At 42.8% G+C, this 22,231-nt stretch overlaps 1 protein-coding gene across 1 annotated transcript in view; it reads right to left on the bottom strand.

Moving 5' to 3' along the window:
- Nucleotides 1–711: 711 nt before the first annotated feature.
- The window catches only part of LOC124595350 (serpin B6-like), a 68,473-nt gene continuing 46,953 nt past the window's right edge, over nucleotides 712–22,231 (bottom strand). The window contains exons 7-8 of the mRNA XM_047134065.1: nucleotides 12,318–12,453; nucleotides 712–963 (exon numbers count right to left, since the gene is read on the bottom strand). Of these exons, the coding sequence (XP_046990021.1) occupies nucleotides 818–963; nucleotides 12,318–12,453 (282 nt within the window). The 3' untranslated portion in view covers nucleotides 712–817. The remainder of the gene's footprint in view (nucleotides 964–12,317; nucleotides 12,454–22,231) is intronic.

Raw genomic sequence — 22,231 nt, 5'->3', positions numbered from 1 at the left:
AAGTTATTGTTATCGGAGGTGTTGAACAGTGCAAGAATTGTCTTCAACGAAAGGAGAAAAGTAGTGACTATAATCTGTGACAAAAAAAAAAAAAAAAAAAAGTGAACCAAGGAGACAGCACAGGACAGGCTGAAATCTGATCGCACCATACTGTTAGAAAAATAATTATGTAAGTTGTATTGTTTATAAATAAGCCCTAATTTTGCTAGTGAGAATTGTTTGAATATATTTAGTGTTTACCAGACTTCTTATTCTGTTCTTTTCCTTTGTACTTTTTTATCCTCCATGCCATATTATTTTTATAAATGTCAAACAGCCTTTACTGCAGCAGAGAATACTGCGGCATCCTGGTCGTAGACAGAAGGCCGCTCCTTGTCTTTTATACAATTCATAGCTGCCCCGTTTATTAATTATTTCATTTGCAAATGCATTTTTTTTTACTGTTCATTGTGAAAGGTCCCTTAGGTAATTATAAAATTCGTACTAATTACGTAAAGAAATCCGGGTTGTTCTTTTCCAAATAACAGAATTTGCGTAATCAAAAACTAGCCTCCTTCTGACAACGATCAGGAGCCGACCAGAAGGCGGACGCCTTCGACCGCTTTCGTGTCTCCTGTGGCAGAGCTGTGCCAAACCGGGAACACGGCATTCTAGTATGAAACACAGATTTAAATTGATAGAATTGAAATATATTTAAGGAAAGAAAAATAATATATTTTTTTATCATACTAGAAATTGTTATGGCATATCGCTGAAGTGGAGATGACTGAGGTGACATCAGAACACAAACTCTTTTTGCTGAACCATAGGAGCCTTCTTAAAGTGAAGGATCGGAGACACGTCCCGCGAAGAGCACCACCTTCGTCTTTTGATCCACTATGTAGAATAGGAATGGATGGTTCGCCCTGAAGATGATTGGTTGTGGTGGTGTGTGTTGTAGGGAAGTTGCGCCAAGGATAACAGCTGCAACAGATAAATTTTATGAGATTACGCGCACTGCAGTAACTGTTTGCAATTTATTTACACTCATTCTTCATTTTCTTAGGTGTTCCGCAATTAACGCAGTACTTTGTTTGCAGTTATGACTGCGTTTTAACCGTTAGTGGAGAGATGATATTGCTGCCTTACATCTAAGTGTTTTAGTCATGCTATTGTACATTTAAGGAATTGTGATTGCTGGTATGCAAGTTGCAGCGTACGGTATTAATGGGGTTAAGTAAGCTCAAGCGACGTTTTGGTAGGTAGTCATGAATGTTAGTGCCATGTCGTCCTCCACTGAAATTAATGACCTCGGGATCTGCTCCAAGAGAGAACGGCTACTGATTGTGATCGCAGGAAATTCGAATGAAACACTGTAGGGGACATGGCTCTGCCACCACCAGCTTATTCTCTAACATCAGTGGCTACAGTGTGTGTACAGTGAGCTGCTTGGGGTTAGGTTGTTGGGGGAGGAAACCAGACAGCGTGGTCATCGGTCTCATCGGATTAGGGAAGGACGGGGAAGGAAGCCAGTCGTGCCCTTTCAAAGGAACCATCCCGGCATTTTCCTGGAGCGATTTAGGGAAATCACGGAAAACCTTAATCAGGATGACAAGACGCGGGATTGAACCGTCGTCCTCCCGAATGCGAGTCCAGTGTGCTAGCCACTGCGCCACCTCGGTCGGTAGTCAGCTACTTCTCGTGTAGTTCGCCCACATCTGTTTAATGCGGAAACTCGTAGCACGTGACGCCACAGTTCCAAAATTGGTCGCAACATTATGTGGTGTCATTTGAAGAAAGTGCACCGCCGACATTTGCTTCTCCAAGCGTCACACTGCCGCAGCTAAGACGGTGTTCGGTGTTGTGTCGTTCTCTTGGACTCCTTATCTTGTGCACAGTGGTGAATCCGCCATATGGATCATGTTTAGTTTCGATCTGTTCACCTGCTTGCTGTAAACCGTAATAAACCATACTGCAGCAATGGCGGTGATGACCAGCGTAACATGGTGAGTCGTCGGCCATATTACGCTCTAAGAGACGTTCGGGTGCTCCCTCTCAATCACTTTATTTGGTCGTGCGCGCTGTATGACATGATACACTGCCCGTGCCGTCGCCATTCGAACTGCTGGTAGGGCTATCCGGACGTAACTGAGGTCTACATAAGAGACAACAATGTAAAAGAGTGGGGGAAGGGGGGGGGGAGGTATTGTATCGTCACAGGGGGCGTGACGGAGGGCGGCATCAGTTCCTCTGATAAACCCGTCAAAATGTCCGGACGGCGGCGTGATTACAAATAGAGCGACGCCCTCTCATAAACATGGGTAAGACCAAGATCTTCCCGATCAGGTGATAGGAGGAGAGTTTCATACTTGATCTTGAAAGGCATACCTGAACTCACAAAGGACCCAAAAGCCTCATGACGCCAAATATTGTTGACATAATGAGTCCTTTGATGGATATCCAGTGAGTCTAGCTAACTGCAGGTAGTCCCTGTCCGGACATGTTGTAAAATTCGTTGCTGGTTGCGAGCAGCGGTGCGCCGAACATCGTCAGTGAAATCGGCCCTGAGGCTTTTCGTGATATCTCTGACCTGTAGGGGGTGACACAGTCAACAGGCAGACCGACCCCGATATTCATCGAAATTGATTTGGTGATGCTGATACCACTACACGAGACCATGACATATGTAGCGACGTCATCCGAGCGTTCCCAGAGCTGTCGCCGTCGCAGATGAGAATCACCAGGTCGTTAGCAAACGCTTTACATCAAAATGTGTGACCTCGTACTGTCATACCTGTTGCTGAAGTTGGTTCGAACACAGAGCAATGTAGACAGAGGGCAGCCTTGGCATACCATCGAGAAGTCGTGAGGGGCGGCGTAGTTGGTTCGTGGACGATCATCTTGCAGTTAGCGCAGTGGAGGAGTCGAATCACGACAGCGATGAATGACCACGGGTATCGCATATGTCGGAGAACCGCTTCCAAATAGTCACAGTCCATGCGATCGAAAGCTTGACCGAAGTCAATTGACGCCAATGCACCGTTCAGACGACGCGAAGAAGTCACGTTATATACTGAGCGCTGGTTGAATGTAATTGTCATCTCCTAGTGACGTTTCATCGCGTGAAATATCCCGTTTTAAGATCTGGTGTATACGTATCACCAACAGTGTGCAACAGATATTGACATCTCAGTTCAGGAGCATCAGCGCATCTATGACGCAGCGGACGGTTTGCGAAATGATATCATCATCCCTTCCGCAATGGTCGAATAGAGCGCCACTTCTGTAGGTTGTACACTCCTGGGAATGGAAAAAAGAACACATTGACACCGGTGTGTCAGACCCACCATACTTGCTCCGGACACTGCGAGAGGGCTGTACAAGCAATGATCACACGCACGGCACAGCGGACACACCAGGAACCGCGGTATTGGCCGTCGAATGGCGCTAGCTGCGCAGCATTTGTGCACCGCCGCCGTCAGTGTCAGCCAGTTTGCCGTGGCATACGGAGCTCCATCGCAGTCTTTAACACTGGTAGCATGCCGCGACAGCGTGGACGTGAACCGTATGTGCAGTTGACGGACTTTGAGCGAGGGCGTATAGTGGGCATGCGGGAGGCCGGGTGGACGTACCGCCGAATTGCTCAACACGTGGGGCGTGAGGTCTCCACAGTACATCGATGTTGTCGCCAGTGGTCGGCGGAAGGTGCACGTGCCCGTCGACCTGGGACCGGACCGCAGCGACGCACGGATGCACGCCAAGACCGTAGGATCCTACGCAGTGCCGTAGGGGACCGCACCGCCACTTCCCAGCAAATTAGGGACACTGTTGCTGCTGGGGTATCGGCGAGGACCATTCGCAACCGTCTCCATGAAGCTGGGCTACGGTCCCGCACACCGTTAGGCCGTCTTCCGCTCACGCCCCAACATCGTGCAGCCCGCCTCCAGTGGTGTCGCGACAGGCGTGAATGGAGGGACGAATGGAGACGTGTCGTCTTCAGCGATGAGAGTCGCTTCTGCCTTGGTGCCAATGATGGTCGTATGCGTGTTTGGCGCCGTGCAGGTGAGCGCCACAATCAGGACTGCATACGACCGAGGCACACAGGGCCAACACCCGGCATCATGGTGTGGGGAGCGATCTCCTACACTGGCCGTACACCACTGGTGATCGTCGAGGGGACACGGAATAGTGCACGGTACATCCAAACCGTCATCGAACCCATCGTTCTACCATTCCTAGACCGGCAAGGGAACTTGCTGTTCCAACAGGACAATGCACGTCCGCATGTATCCCGTGCCAGCCAACGTGCTCTAGAAGGTGTAAGTCAACTACCCTGGCCAGCAAGATCTCCGGATCTGTCCCCCATTGAGCATGTTTGGGACTGGATGAAGCGTCGTCTCACGCGGTCTGCACGTCCAGCACGAACGCTGGTCCAACTGAGGCGCCAGGTGGAAATGGCATGGCAAGCCGTTCCACAGGACTACATCCAGCATCTCTACGATCGTCTCCATGGGAGAATAGCAGCCTGCATTGCTGCGAAAGGTGGATATACACTGTACTAGTGCCGACATTGTGCATGCTCTGTTGCCTGTGTCTATGTGCCTGTGGTTCTGTCAGTGTGATCATGTGATGTATCTGACCACAGGAATGTGTCAATAAAGTTTCCCTTTCCTGGGACAATGAATTCACGGTGTTCTTATTTCAATTTCCAGGAGTGTAGTTGCAGACAGACATCCCTCCATCGGATGGCTAATAAATGTTGAAAAGTCCTGTAAATTCTAACTGGACACTGTCAAGGCTCGGAGACTTATTTGCCGCCCCTTTACCAATGGCATCTATCACTTCCTTTTCTGAAATTTCTTCTAGCAAAGCAGCAACCATCGCTTGGCTAATGGTGCTGTAAATCGTCTGAGAAACGTCTGCTAACGCCATTGGATCGGGAGTCTGAGCTTAGCAAAATAATAGTCGTGGAATGCGGTGGCTATGTCATGTTATGAGGATAAGAGGAGATGCAACGACCGTCCCTTGTGTTGACTGAGTGTATCAGCGCTCTTCGGAGCTCTTCGGACCGCTCCGGCGTCATTTACGTTCATAAAGTAAATAGATGGTAGCCGGGCGCTCACTTGTTGTCCTGTCCTGCGTCCCCGATCGGACTACCGCCCACTCTAGGTGGCGTCGCATGTCGACGACGATCTAAGCCAGGGCCGGCCACACGCTGCACAGTGTGCAGACGTGCGGAAGTGCTGCACATGTGCACACGTGTGCGACAGCGACATCTGTTATTAGACATGTGTCCTAAATGAACGGCGGCGGCTCCACTTCCCTGTTTATGTGGTACAAGCAAGAGCGCAACATACCCAGTCTCGTTTACCCCTGGTAACCGTTACCTTAACAGAGAAGCACTGAGAAATGGCAGGTACTGTGAAAAAGCTAAGGACGGGAGATCTATGTTCTCAGTCGTTTAACAATGACTGGGAACTGCAATTATTTTTTGTATCCGTTGGTGAAAACTCACAATGTTTGCTGTGCCGCCGAATAATAGGCGGCCAGAGTAAGTTTTCAATTGAAAGACACTACAATAAATATCAAAAAGACGAGTGTTGTGTACTCAACAGTGAAGAACGGCAAGCAAAATTAAATGTCCTTAAGAAAATGGATGAGACACATCGCCTCAATTATCATTTCTCATGACCAGTGATAAACGTATCTGGATTTATTCCTTTCATAATTAAAAATTGTTGTTTACTAACTGTGCATTATTGCGTCATTCTGCTCCATATTACATTATTATCAGGAATGTTGGTCATTAAACCGATTGTTCCAATGTATACTTACATTTTTTTTTTAATGTGTGAAGTGCTACGCTCAGCTGAAGTCTATAAAACAAAACATTCATCTAATTGTCGTTTAGTATGCAGATTTCAGACGGAGCTGATGAAAGATGTAGCAGTAATGGTACAGGTGATCATCGAGAGGTCTGCGATTATCATTCTGTTCAGAGGTCAGTGAGACAGAAATTATGTGGGTGTAACTGAGGGCACCGAGAATTAGTTATAGGAAACCTTGCATTAGTTTAATGTTATTTGAAATTATGAATAAGGTTCGTTAGAAGTCGCTAAGTGCTCTCTTTCTTAAATACTAGGCCAAAAACATTACGCATATTTACGTGCCATCAGTCAAGCTGCCTTAATAAAAACCCACGGTTGTTAACTGTTTTACTTGTCTTACTGGGTTAAATTGTTAACATAAAAGTAGACGTCGCAATGAGTGGACTGTGACAGTATTTTAAATGTTTAATACGCGAAATACCATCCCATGGTTGGCTTGCAAGTTGTGGAAAGAGCACTAGAATGCTCCGGTACAGAGTATCCCAGCAAGTGGATAAAGCGACATCTGTGCGTAGAAACATGCACTACATGCACGCTAACGGCTGCGGCGTGCACGCTGTGACCCGGGAGTTGCACACGTGCAGGAGCACCGCACGCGTGCAGAATTTCTGGCCGGTCCTGATCTAAGCCTCAGTACGGCGAGTAGCCGTTTGCCATTCCGGAGATGACGCCATAGTATTGCAGTCCCGCAGTACCTTGTAACGGAAACCAAGCGTACGTCTGCGTCAGGCTGCGTGGTCTCGACCAAAGCTTATCAACGTTCGTCGTAGGGGCAGTTCCGCGCTGTCCAACAACCAGGCCGGCGGCTACGGCCGAGCGGTTCTAGGCGCTTCAGTCTGGAACCGCGCGACCGCTACTGTCGCAGGTTCGAATCCTGCCTCGGGCATGGATGTGTGTGATGTCCTTGGGTTATTTAGGTGTAAGTAGTTTTAAGTTCTAGGGTACTGATGACCTCGTATGTTAAGCTCCATAGTACTCAGAGCCATCTGAACCAACAACCAGCGGATCGTCGTAGTGTTCACCACATGCAGGTCCCAGATTAGAGTTCCGACTTGCGGTCATGGATTGTGTCGAGGGAGCTGATCTTTGGATGCCAGCACACAACTCAAGACACCCCCAAATGTTAAATGGTCGCGGTGGCCTTGGAAGAGCGGCGTGATTTCTTCCGCAAAGAAATGTGAACATTAGGGACGTCTGTCCGCACGACAAGGTACGTAGACTTTGATAAGCCTAACATCCAGCGCTGTGAATGGCATTCCTTAAGCATTGGGATGACATTGAATGCCACCCGCCACTATTCCTTCCTGTAGAATTATTGAGATACCGCTACCTGTGGGAGAGATGTGCGAGACGTATGTGTCATAGCCGTAGATGCCTGCGAAGTCGTCGACGTGTACTTCCTGAAGAAAGCCCGCCTGCTTAGCTGAATGGTAACAATGGCACACAATCATATCATAGTCGCAACACGATGCGTATGAAGCCTGTCCATCGAACGCAAGTTGTCCATTAGCATCAAAGTAACTGGTGTGAGCGTGTTACGTCAGGGTGACACGTCGCGGTCACCGACAGTGTCAAGAGATCAACACTGATGAACTGTGTGGGTGCGTTATGTCAGACTGACTCACCGCGGTCACCGGCAATGTTAAGAAATCAACACCGATGGAGTGTGTGGGAGCATTATATCATGGTGATTCTACGCGGTCACAAACAGTGTCAAGGGATCGACGCTGATGGAGTGAAATCCCTTGCGTGGTGTCCGACACGACGTGCAATGCGTTTTCTTCACAATCGTCCGCCCAGATGCCAAGAAAAAATGGTTCAAATGGCTCTGAGCACTATGGGACTTAACAGCTGTGGTCATCAGTCCCCTAGAACTTAGAACTACTTAAACCTAACTAACCTAAGGACATCACACACATCCATGCCCGAGGCAGGATTCGAACCTGCGACCGTAGCAGTCGCGCGGTCCCGGACTGCGCGCCTAGAACCGCGAGACCACCGCGGCCGGCCCCAGATGCCAAGACACACCGTCGACTGCTGGTGGGATATCTCAGCTGCGGCCCTTGGTGCAGACTCCACAGTTATTACATGTTGATAATCTGTGGTGGATATCTCCATGCGATCCTACGTTACAGAGGGAACGGAGAGACTGAAGCTGTCACCAATACGGACTACAGGGTGTGCGGCTCTGTGGTGCCGTCACCACCACGGAACTCGCCTCCGTTTCTTGTGCCTTCGTTGGGAACGCTGTTTGCCGACTTATGTTTCAGTATCCGAATAGGGCTGGATCTCTTTGATTGCCCTGCTGTCGGAAAGAAAAACTGCAGTCAGCACTGCCCATGCGTCAACACCCATCTTCTCATCCGTACCTTCCCACAAGGTCGAACACTGATTGTCTTCTGAAGTGGGCGCCTTCATAGTGAATGAGTTTAGTATCTCCAACTCCACTATGTTCATCCTGTCTGGAGCGTCTGTCTGACAAGTAGGGTAACTTTGTATGGTGATGCCGGCCGAGCAACCTCTGCATAATTGTGAGGGCGGGTCGTGATCCTAGGAGGAGTAGCCAGAACCACGCTGCTGCTAGGGTCGCAGGTTCGAATCCTGACTCGGGCATGGACATGTGTGATGTCCTTAGGTTGGTTAGGTTTAAGTAGTTCCAAGTTCTAGGGGACTGATGACCTCAGATGTTGAGTCCCATAGTGCTTAGAGCCATTTTTTGAACCTAGGAGGAGTCACAGTTTCGCCTGTTGGGATTTGAGCAAGTCGCCATTGTAAACACACCGACCTGATGTTTCCTTCTTGGCTGCAAACGGAGCTTGTACGTGGCTGTCCATCATACATACTAATCGCCATACAGCCGCCGATGACGAGTTAGGAAGGCACGTCTTTACTGAAGCCAGTTTTAATCTGCAGTACCATGTTGATGAGCAGGTATGTTGTAAAACTGTTCCATGTTTTGACCACATGGCTGACCACTTTGCTCTAAGGTTGGAAAGACGTGGTGACTACATTCGGACTGCGAACGGGAATTCGAAAACTCGTAGCTTGTGGAAGCTAAACTCCAACATGGCCATGTAGACGACACTGCTCGAAAAAAAGGAGGTGGATACCGATTATGTCCTGTGCATCAATTTTAAAGTCGTCACATATGAAGCGTTCAACTTCAAAAGCTCGGGACCATGCGTGATTGGGTTGAAACTTATAGTTGTGTGTATGTGTGTGTGTGTGTGTGTGTGTGCGTGTGTGAGAGAGAGAGAGAGAGAGAGAGAGAGGGCGCGCGAGCACCATGTTACGTCAGCTGTGATGGACTATGAGTAAGTGGGATAGAAGCAGAAGACGACTGTGCGCACACGCGACACCATGAAGAGGACGTAAACAGCAAGTCCGCGCCGCTCCACTGCCGAAGGCTGACTGTTCCAAATTCAAATGGCTCTGAGCGCTATGGGACTTGACATCTGAGGTCATCAGTCCCCTAGAACTTAGAACTACTTAAACCTAACTAACCTGAGCACATCACACACATCCATGCCCGAGGGAGGATTCGAACCTGCGACCGTAGCGGTCGAGCGGTTCCAGACTGAAGCGCCTAGAACCGCTTGGCCACAACCGCCGGCACTGACTGTACCATTAGGTTTCACGTCCAGAATCAAACTTCCGTATGTCTTTAACCTTGCGTCTTCAACCAGTACTCGCTCTTACCTTTTGTATATTCCTTTACTTCGAGACATTTTATTGAAAGTCGCTTGGTCGGTGTAGGCTGATAAATACGATATATTGTCAATATTCGCAACCGAAAGTAAATTTCATATATTTCACAATGGCTTTAGTTGACCAATGCATGTTCATCCGGACATGCTGGCATGTCCGAAGGAACATTGCATCCTATTTCTAAAATATCACAGGCACTGCAGTATCGTATTAGCTAACATCTTACGCTGCGCCTTCCATTGTTCAAATGCTCAGCAGGTGGTTGTTTCCCCTTCACTCTGTCTTCACTATTGTAGTCTGCAATCGACATTTCACCAAACACAGCAACAAATGGGCTAGCCATTCTCACACTGTTGTAAAATTTACTTGTGTTGCGCCACAAGCGTTTTGTAGCCTGAGAACCTCAGTATTACAATTTGCATTCCTTGTGCAGTTTTAGAACTATTCTGAAATTTTATTTCTTCATTTTACCTACAGCCCAGTGGGATAGTAACGGCTAAAAGCGGAAATCTTGTCCGCTCTTTCACCAAGACACATTTAAGTTTCCTGTCTATTTACCTGAACATTATTTTAACTGACAGTCTAATATTTCTCTTGTAGCTTGTAAAATGGTTCAAATGGCTCTAAACACTATGGTACATAACATCTAAGGTCATCAGGCCCCTAGACTACTACTTAAACCTAACTAACCTAAGGGCATCACATACATCCATGCCCGGGGCAGGATTCGAACCTGTGACCGTAGCAGCAGCGCGGTTCCGGTGGACTGAAGCGCCTAGAACCGCCTTTCCTCCCCCCCCCCCCCCAATTCGTTGATGATCGTTGTGTTTGGTCGTTTGTTGATCCTTCCACTCAGTTTTTTTTATTACAGAGGCCAACCAGCTCTCTGACCGAACACGCTGAGCTACCGTGCCGGCGCCGGCTACAGAGGCCGGCTTGTAGCTTGTACCTTCTATCTTGGCGTTACCTGTATTTTTAAAATTTGTGAAAAGTCTTATGTTTAATAAATATGAGCCATCAAACAAATTAATCAATGAGTAACCGTGAACTGTCATCACCTGCTAACAGGTATTAATTCTTCTGTCAACCTCAGAATGTTTCATTCTATCTTCGATATCTTTCACGTCAAGAATCTGCGTAGTGACCTTGTTAGGCTATAACGATTCTGCAGAATAATTTCCAGATCCCTCCCCGTTATTTCAGTACTACTCTCCGCGCTTTCAACCACCCATCAATCATTTCACTATACATTATTGTGGCATAATTAACTGTATAAAGTGTAAAGTAATTTATTCATTCCCTGTTGAATGGTTTCTAATAATAGCTATAACATCTCTTCCATTTGTTTGTAATTAGTCATTAGATTTCCCTCGACACATTCGTCGTGCTTCCTGCATCTTGTACATTCGGACAACACATATCAACTTGAAACTTTCTGTCTGATTGAAACTATATGCCAGACCAGGATTCGAACTCCGACCTTTGCCTTTCTGCAACAAGTGCTCCACAGACTTTTTTTTTTTTTTTTTTGGTCGAGGCAGGCATCACATGACACCCGTTCAAGTTCATCGTTAATTCCTTCACTCAGGTTTTTTTTTTTTTATTACAGGGGCATCCAGTCCTCTGAGCGAAAACGCTGAGCTACTGTGCCGGCGACATAGCTACCCAAACATGACACACACACCCTCACAGCTTCACTTCCACGTGTACATCATCTCCTTGTTACAGGAGTGCTGGTCCAGAAAGTTTCGCAGGAGAACTTCTGTGGGGTCTGGAAGGTAAGAGATGAGGTACTGGCGGAAGTACAGCTCTGAGGATACGTCGCGATTCGTGCTTGGATAGCTCACTCGGAACAGCACTTTGCCACGAGTCTCGGTCCAGCACACAGTTTTAATCTACCAGGAAGTTTCATACCAGCGTACACTGCACTGCAGAGTGTGGATTTCACTCTATCAGTATTATCAACTTGCCCACCGAATTGTATGATCTGTGTGTTACTACTAAACATGCTTCTAGGGTGAGTATGTTGGGCAGTGCTTATCTCAACAAAATACGAATAAAACCACAATGATAAAAATATGTTGGCTTCCGCGACCTGTGTCAGTCACGTTAAAGTCCTTTTGGATGTACTCCTGGGACGTCTTAAAAAATACTTAAAATACTAACATTAATCGACATTTTGGCAGAGCTGCAGAAACCTTCAACAGGGACCTCTGAGGGGATCGCTGCAACACAGCCGAAATGCTGACTTATTTTATTATTTTTTCACTTCAAGTGTTTTGTAAGAAGATGTCGTGGCAGTAATCTCAGATGGGTTTTAATAAAAAGAATCTGAGCTACCTATAAATAGCCAGAGCTCTCGATTTTCTGAACTTCTTTTTTTTCTGAGTCAGACAATACTGACGTAAAGGCAATTTCATACTAACCGAAAACATTGATATCGTTATTCAGCAACAAGAGCGTCACGTGTAGCCGAGTGTCTTCTTCGGCAGCAAATTATTTAAGTGAGCGAGGTGTTGCAGTGGCTAGCACTTGTATTCTGGAGGATGACGTTTCAATTCTTCTCCTGATTTAAGGTTTTCCGCGGTTTCTCTAAATCACTCCAGCCAACTACCGGGATGGTTTCTTTGGAAAGGCACTGCCGATTTCCTTACCCGTCCGTTACTAATCCGAGCTCATGCTCCGTCTCTAAGGAACTCGTTAAACCTTAATCTTCCTGCCTTCCTTTTCCAGATTACTCACCAGTAGCAGCAGCAGCCTCTGTACCTTCTTCGTTAACCTCGATGAAAGCCTTGTGCAGTACTTGGTCCACTTTAAGTCCCTCTTTGGCGATTTCAGAAAAATTTGCGGCATCACCGAACAATGAAGTCATGCCGAGCTGAAATTAAATGACGAAAAGTTTTAAGCAAAGTTTCTTGTATATTCACAGTATTTTCCTAATATATCTGTGACAATAGTAGCAAACAACAGTTCCATACAAATTCAGTTGACAAATTTGACTATTATGTCTCTAATAGAGGCACATAAATAGGTAACGTCTCGAGCTTTTGGGACAAAGATACAATGCAAACATAATTGTAGCCGACGAATTATTCGGTTTGGATTTGCTACCTGACGACAAACTGCAGGAAACAATCCCTTATAAATAGCAAAAAAGATCGTGTGGGCACATGGCCGGAAACACGTCCAAGGGAAATACGTCCAGTTGAAGACAAAGATAAAAGATCTTTCACCGTGTGAATTTCATTGATTGAAAGAACGCATGAGACTGCACGAGACAAATGGGAATATTCTCTTGTACAACAGTTTTAGCTCAGCACTCATGCAAGTAAGAGCGACTGTTACTATAATTTGCACTACCCACATTCAGCTATTTATCAAGGTCTTCAACTACCCACCTACATTTACTTTTCAATGTCACCATCCAAAAACACATGTAGATTTTCTTAAATAGCTGACTGTTTAGGGTTTTTTTGGCAGGGTTACACAAAAAAGTAGTTGAAAGTGGGTGGTTGGATGAGTTATAGTTGATGTCGGTAGTCGGAACTACAATAACCGTCTTTTCTTACTGTGATACTAAAACACTATACCCGCCAAAAATACCCACTTGCTTGATTTATTCTCATATGTGCTTTCAGTTATTGATACTGTGCACTGTCAAAGATCGTTCATCTGCACGTTTAAGTACTATGTCCAGTAGGCTTTAATCATCATCCACTTTTGTAATTGTGTCATTAATCGAAGAAGGAGACAGGTGAGCGTGGAAAAATGGTGAGGGATATGGAAGGGAGGATCAATTCCTGTATTTAAGAAAGAAAAGGTATTTTAAGCGAAGATACAGAGTATGATTGTGTATCAGAAGGAAGAAGAGATATGTTTGCGAGAAGAAACTGAATTGAAGCAATTCTGGAAGATTAAGTGATACATGATGAAGAGTGTTCTCAGAAAGTGAGTAATAACATCTTGGGAGAACGTATTGGTGATCTTGTACTTTAACACTGTAATGTCCTTGCCCGAAAGAAATCGGATAATAAATACGAAAGTTGTTACTCAGACGTAAAGTAAATTAATAAAATTTACAGAATAGATTATTTGATTATTAGAGTTATATAAAATGTGGCTAATGTAACGCCTAAAGAAATCGGATAAAAATAGGAAAGTTGTTACTCAGACGTACAGTAAATTTAAAAAAAATTTACATAACAGGTTAGAAAGTATTAGATTTATGCGTATTCCTTAGCATTTGCAATGCTTTAGAATAATTGAGTCTGTCAAGACTAAGGTAATGTGCAGGTACCTTTGATGGGAAACCCTGTTTAAATGAACATCGCAACTACAAGAGTCCACTCAGCTTAATAACAATAAATATTCAATTGTCTCCAACAGTAATATAGACAATAAACAAAATAACAAGTTTGGACAAAACATGCAAACATCTGATAATCGCTGAAATACGGTTCTAATACTTCAGTTATATATTAGTTAATTTAATGTTTGTTCATTTTCCAGTTTATTGGATATATCCTAGCACTAACAACACGCTAAGGAAATGCAGTTCGTGTGGCATTATGGAAAACAAATGTTAATTGTGTTAATGTAAGAAGCAACTTAAATTTGTTCACGCCTGATTGAGCAACTACGTCCACCTCGTCTATCAATTAACACTTAATAACAATGCAGATCAACAGCCTTAAGAACATATCATCTCCAGTCACTTGGCTTTGCTGTAACATGCATTTACTTTCAGCCCACACATCAAAAGATTCGTATTTGGTAATAAACTTGTTAAAAAAATCAGAAATTTTACTTTGAAATGTTGGAAATTTGTGGTAAGGTCTTATGGGACCAAACTGCTGAGGTCATCAATCCCTAACCTTCCACACTATTTAATCTAACCTAAACTAACTTACGCTAAGGACGACACACACACACACACACACACACACACACACACTCATGCCCGAGGGAGGACTCGAACCTTCAATGGGGGGGAGCCACGTGGACCGTAACAAGACGCCCAAGACCGCGTGGCTACCCCGTGCGGAAAATTTTACTTTGAACTCTTCCAGTGATTATCGTCTTGTACATGATAATAATTGCTGCTTCTTATCGCACAGATCTGTATTAATGTACGTTAACTAAAAAAACTGAAATCCACCTTGCGTCAATGACATTTATTACAGCTTTTGAATTAAGTTTTGAATTTATTTATTTATTTATTTACACGTCAAGTTCCTTAGGACCAAATTGGGTAGCAAATCTGCAAGGCCAAGGGAAGTGTCCATACATGAAATTACGATATAAGAGTGATAGATAAAAATAAAATGTTATCAACCCGAAAAAAGTCAAGCCGTAAATTTAAGTAAACGCTATCAACAATATAACACAAGAACCAACTTAATTTTTCAAGGAACTCCTCAACAGAATAGGATAAGTGACCCATAAGGAAACTTTCGATTTGAAGGTGTATAGATTACGGCTAAGATTTTTGAATTCTTGTGTTAGCTTAATGAAAATGGATGCAGCAGTATACTGCACACATTTCTACACAATAGTTAAGGAACTGTGATCCAAATGTAGGTTGGATTTTTGACGAATATCAAACGAGTGAAAGCTGATTATTTTGGGAATACGCTGACATTGTTAACAAGAAACGACAGTAAAGAATACATATATTAAGAGGCCAGTGTCAAAATACCCAGACTAGTAAACAGGGGGGCAACAAGAGGTTCGCGAATTTACACCACATATTGCCCGAACCGCCCGTTTCTGAGCCAAAAATATCCTTTAAGAATGGGAAGACAAATTATAATACCGTACAACATAAGCGAATGAAAATAAGCAAAGCAGACTAATTTTCTTGTCGAATGATCACTTACGTCAAATACCATTCGAATAGTAAAAATGGCAGCATTACCTCTTCCAACAAGATCATGAATGTGGTCTTTCGCAACAGTTTACTATCTATCTGAACACAAGGCTCATTCTGTGAAATTAAAACGACGGTATTTGTTGAATTGTGTTTATAAACTGTAAAAACTGCGTCTTACTGTGATTTAGCGTTAGTTTATTTTCTACAAGCCATGAAATTATGTCATGAACTGCACTATTTGAAACGGAGCTAATGTTGCACACCAATGCTGTCGACCTGGACAAAGCGTTCGACGATGTCAAAAGGTGCAAGATGTTCAAAATTCACGTATGCACAAGAATGAAGAGTGGAAAATAAGGCTGGACGACCAAGAACGAAGTGCTCGGATTAAGAATAGTGTGAGACAGTGATGTAATCTTTTGCTCTCCACTGTTCAATGTACACATCGAAGAAGCAATGACGGAAATTAACTGAAGGTTCAAGAATGGAATTTAAATTCAATGCGTAGTGATATTAGTGATAACATTAGCTGTTGAAATTACTGTCCTCAGTGAATGTGAAAAAGAATTACGGAATGTGGTGAATGCAATGCACAGTCCAATGAGTACACGTAATGGATTGAGAGTAAGAAGTTGTAGTTTATAAGAAACAGCAGAAATGAGAACAGCGAGAAACTTACTATCAGGATTGGTGATGATTAAGTAGACGAATTATGTTACTTATGTGGCAAAATAATCGATGATGGACGGAGCAAGGAGGACATTAAAAGTAGGCTAGCGCTGGCGAAAAGGGCATTTCTGGCCAAGAGAAATCTACCCTACCATCAAACATAGGCCTTAATTTGAGGGAGAAATTTCTGAGAATGTACTTTTGGAGCACAGCATTGTAAGTTAGTGAAATATGGATTGCGTGAAAACCAGAACAGAAGGGAATCGAATCCTTTGAGATGTGGTGCTGCAGAAGAATGTTAAAAAGTAAGTGGACTGATAAGGTATTTGCATGAGAAGTTTCTCCGCAGATTCATCGAGGAAGCAACATTTGGGAAACACTGACAAGAGAAAGGACAGATGATAGACATCTGTTAAGGCATAACGTTTCTCTGGTGCCCGTCGGTACTGTCAACAGACGGGGTTTCACTAGACATGTCCTGCGCCTAAACAGGACTGGGCAGGGAAGATTGGTACAGCTGATTCATGAAAGTATAGGAAGTGGATCTCGGGCCACACATGGTCAGATATCTGTTGTCATGAGTAAGAAAAGTAAGTCTTTTTAGGATAAATCCAGACAACAGGTTCCCTGGCCTAAAGAGTATCTCCAGCAGTTTAAAAAATACTGAAACAATCACTCACAGACAGATTTTAACACTCCAAATATCAAATATGCCAAATGTCACAAAGAAAAACAAACCACTGGGAAGAGTAACATAGAGCATTTCCCACGCTTATCAATCCTTCATCAAGACATACAATCAATAAAAAATAAAATACAACTGTTAGAAGTTGAGCTCCAATCTTTGAACTGCACAGTAGCTTGTGTTACTGAGCACTGGTTTAGAGACACAGAAATCCAACATGTAGTATTATCACTGAATGAAAGGGCAAAAACTTACTGCAGAACTACTTCAATGGATGGAGGATCATGCATTTATATCAGACAAGGAACACAGTTCAAATCAAGACATGACCTCAGTACAGTAAGTGAAGACAAACACTTGAAATATCAGCTACTGAATTAACAGGGCTTGAGACCACCAAGAAATTGATCATTTTGTGGGTGTATAGATGTCCCAGTGGTAATGTGGACAAAGTTTTCAATAAATTAACAAAAATTTCTAGATAAAGTCTCAAGTACAAAGGTCAACATAATTCTGTGTGGGGACATTAACATCAACACTAATATCACAAATGAATCCAGCAGCACCCTCATAAATATCCTTCAAAGTTTTGGCATGTCACTAATGGTCAATAGTGCGACAAGGGTTACTACAATGTCTGCATCAGTAATTGACCTTGTGGCCACAAATATGGGCAGTGAAAAATGTGATGTAGCTGTAAAAGATCTCAGACTATCAGATCATCTCTATCAAATATCAACAGTAAACAGAGGCATCGAATCGTTCCCTAAACTACAAGCTTACAAACGACATCTATCAGAAACCAAAATAAAAGATTTTTTCAATAGAACTAGCAAAACAAAGCCGGGCTGAAGTGTCTAAGGAAACCAATGTGAGTATGAAATTTTCGAAGTTCTCCACATTATTTCAATTGAACGTTGAAAAGGCATTTCTGAAAGTATGCATGTCTGTATTAACATCTCACAAAAACAGATAGAAAACAGCAGGTATTAAGTAGTCCTCCCAAACACTTAGATATGTCAGATCCACGAAAAAGAGTCGCAGTGATCCAGATTCTTACATTTCTATCATAGATACAAAAAGACCTATAGGAAGGTGCTGATTGTTACAAAAAAGACATTTTATGACAAAATAATATACAGGGTGAGTCGCGTAAGACTTAACACCCCATTTATTCCGGGGGCGATTGCACGTATCAGCATGCGGTTTTTGGCGAACCATAGCGGACTATAGGGCACATACATTGATACTGTAAGTAGGCTGTTTAGGTTTTTGTGTTGGTAACGCCATGTAGCGCTCTGTATGAAAATCACGTTCTCATTTCTGCTGTTTCTTATAAACTACATCTTCTTACTCTCAATCCATTACGTGTACTCATTAGACTGTGCATTGCATTCACCACATTCCGTAATTCTTTTTCACATTCACTGAGGACAGTAATTTCAACAGCTAATGTTATCACTAATATCACTACGCATTGAATTTAAATTCCATTCTTGAACCTTCAGTTAATTTCCGTCATTGCTTCTTCGATGTGTACATTTAACAGTGGAGAGCAAAAGATTACATCACTGTCTCACACTGCTGTGCGCAGTCTGAGGCTGGTCGGCATTGTTGCAATTTTTGCTATTGTAGTGTTGGGCAGTTGGATGTGAACAGCGCGTAGCGTTGCGCAGTTGGGAGGTGAGCCGCCAGCAGTGGTGGATGTGGGGAGAGAGATGGCAGAGTTTTGAGAGCGGATGATCTGGACGTGTGTCCATCAGAGACAGTAAATTTGTAATACTGGATATCATGAACTGATATATATATTATGATTTGTGAACACTATTAAGGTAAATACATTGTTTGTTCTCTATCAAAATCTTTCATTTGCTAACTAAGCCTATCAGTAGTTAGTGCCTTCAGTAGTTAGAATCTCTTATTTAGCTGGCAGTATTGGCGCTCGCTGTATTTCAGTAGTTCGAGTAACGAAGATTTTTGTGAGGTAAGTGATTCGTGAAAGGTATAGGCTATTGTTAGTCAGGGGCATTCTTTTGTAAGGATTATTGAAAGTCAGATTGCGTTGCACTTAAAATATTGTGTGTCAGTTTAGTGTTGATCAGAATAGGTAAAGAGCGAAATGTCTGGGTACGTTCAGTTCTGCTCAGCTGTTTAAAAATCAAATAACGTGAGGGGTTTATCAGCACAGTAATTCATAAAGTTTTCTAAGGGGAAGTTTCAGTACATGCGCAATAATCACAATGTTTATATTGACCGAGGTAATGAGGTAAGTACATGTTTTTAAATGGGACGCTATACTATTTTTACCATCATTCGAACGCTCTGGAAAAGACGCGTATAATGATGTAACATGTTGCTATTGTGATTCGAACTTGGCTTAAAAGAGGGCGTATGAGGATTTACCTACGTGCATGCTGCAGAGAGCACGGCAACTCGGCCTGCGGGTTGCCCGAGGCGTGTTTACAGTCTTCAGCCGCTTCCGACCGCCTCGACCTTCAATCGTACAATATCTTCCAGCGTCTTAAGCTAAGTTTGAATCACAATAGCAACATGCGTTACATCACTATACGCGTCTTTTCCAGAGCGTTCGGATGATGGTAAGAAAAGTATAGCGTCTCATTTAAAAAACATGTACTCCTCATTATCTCGGTCAGTATAAACGTTGTGATTATTGTACATGTACCAAAGTATGTGCCCCATAGTCTGCTATGATTCACCGAACACCGCTTGTCGATGTGTGTAATCACCCCCGGAATAATGGGGGTGTTACATCTTACGCGACTCACCCTGTATAATGCAGAGAATAAAAGCAAAGCAGTCTGGGATGTTATAAAAAAGGAAACAAGGTAGGCAAACAAATACAGAATAACATACTGCAAAGGGAGGGGGATAAGGTAAATAAATGATCTACAACACTTAGCAAACTATGTAAACGAGCATTTTCCAAGTTTTGCACAGAAGTTACAGCAAAAATTCCCCATAACAAATAGAACACCTACAAACAATGTTGCACTAAAAACAATTATGTTACTTCCAACCACAGAAAATGAAGTTAGTAAAACTCTTCAAAAACTAAAAAATAGAAAGTCAATACGCTTAGATGAAGTACCAATGTGTGTACTGAAACAAAGCATAGAGATTATACAAGGCCCCTTAACGAACATAGTAAATGAATCCTTCACATCAGGGACATTTCCAGCGCAGTTAAAACACGCAAGAATTGTACCTTTAATTAAGAAAGGTAATGCAGAAAACATAGAAAATTACCAGCCCTTTCCCTGCTGACACCATTCTCAAAAATAATATACGCAATTATGAAAGACAGATTAATGAATTACCTGAATAAATACAATCTTTTAAGCGAATCAGATTTGGTTTCCGAAGTGGAAAAAATATGGAGTCAGTCTGTAGTGGTTAATAAAAAAGAAAAAGAGAAGAGAAGAAAAGGTTGAAAATGTGGGAAGAAATGGTGAATAAAAACGGGGTTTTAAAATAGTTAATGACCGTGAAAAAGGGAAAGAATGAAATGCAAATCGGACTTCGTATTACAGAAAAGTTATCGGACTTGGTGATTCGGAAAAGCTATTGTTGGGGTGGTCCTTGTGGCGTTTCTGAGCAAAAGTCAAACCCATCTCCACTACAAATATTATTTGAAGGAGAACAGAGAACAACAAAATGTGATTAATAGGGGGAAATGGCGTAGGTAAGAGTTCATCCTTTACCATGTTAACATGTCTTCTCTTGTGCGGCGTCCAGGTCTTGTTCTCCAAAAATCTCCTGCTTCATTTCTGCGTGAAAAGTCGTAGGTGCTCCGAAATCTTACAATAAATTTCATTGTCCAGGAATTACTAATGTCTACAAAAACCATCTTGATATTAAATGCAACGTATTTTACGTTGCTGCTTCCATCTTACAAATTTCATTCCGCAATACGTCTGCACATCAGTGAGTTTTTTTGTCTTAATCCGACCAAGACTAGCTAATAAGTAAGTTAAGCTTCTGCTCTCCAAGACAAAAGCGGGTAGAAAACAAAAAGAGTTACAATTTTAGTACCTTCATTTCCTTATATATTTTCTCTGCCGTCGAGTGCTCATACCGCTGCGACGGTATAATTTATATCTGAGGGAACGAGTGTAGCGCGGCGAAATTCAAAGTCCCGCTACAAGTCATAGTAGAATTCACAAAACTTGTACTTGATGCTCTTGACACAGGAAAATTTTTGGATCTTTCTAAGGCCTTTGATACAGTTGACCAAAAGCTTCCGCTAAATGAATTAGAAGCATTAGGAATAAGAGGGATAGCTAATGATTGGTTTCGATCATACCAAGCAGATAGGGTACAAAGAGTAGAGATAACACATACTTCAAATAGATCTAAATATTTAGTAAAACATTTATCCGAACCAAAATACATTAATATAGGGGTTCTGCAAGGTAGCATATTAGTACAAGTACTATTCCTGTTATACATCAATGACTTTCCCTCTAGTGTTCCTCACGGTGAAAAAATTCTCTTCACTGATGACAGCAATATTATAGTCACTGAGAAAACAAGACGACAACTTGCAGAGAAAGCAAATGAAACTTTCAAAGAAGTTTACTATTGGTCAGTAAGCAATAAAGTGACATTGAACGTAAAGAAAACTAAGGCCATGAAATTCAGTTTCAAGATTGAAAATCAAAATGTTAAATTAAATGTAGTTGGCACCTCTATAGACAGTGTGACAATTGGAAAATTTCTAGGAATGAATATTGATTCTCAGTTGAAGTGGTGTGAACACACAGATAACTGATAGAGGAAATAGAAAATATCCAAAGAAGAGCAGTAATTTTCATTTAGTAAGCATGAAAGTGCCACAGAGATGCTCAGTCAACTGCAGTGTAGATGCTGCAAGAGAGGTGTTCAGCATCACAGCAGAATGTCATCAGCATGTTATGCCCTTAGAATCCTACCATCAGTGTGTTACATGCAGTCTTTTAGCTACATACTATTCATATGTACACTCAATTCTTAACTATGGCATTCTTTTTTGGGAACAAATGCAAAAAATATGAATATAATTTTTGAACTCTATAAAAGAGCAATAACAATAATAACCAAAAATAGTAGTTGTGCTCATTGCGAAGATCTCTTCAAAACATTGGGGATTTTAACTCCTCAATGTGAATACATTTACCATTCAGTGGTACACATCAAAAGTAACATTGGTAATTACTGTACAAACAGCTCTGTCCATGACTATGGAACAAGAGCTGGACTCAACTTACATTTACCAAAAAATAAACATAAAACAAAAACCTCAAAACAGCATTTTCTACCAAGGAATAAAACAGTACAATAAATTACCAAAAGAGATTAAAGAAATTGAAAAATACACTTATTTAGAAAGACAGCTAAAAAGTATCTGTCCTGCAATAGATTTTGTACATT

This window comes from Schistocerca americana, chromosome 2, assembly GCF_021461395.2.
Source record: "Schistocerca americana isolate TAMUIC-IGC-003095 chromosome 2, iqSchAmer2.1, whole genome shotgun sequence".
In the NCBI taxonomy this organism is placed as follows: domain Eukaryota; kingdom Metazoa; phylum Arthropoda; class Insecta; order Orthoptera; family Acrididae; genus Schistocerca; species Schistocerca americana.
Note: the sequence above shows the minus strand (reverse complement) of the source record. Positions and strands in the feature narration are given on the sequence as shown.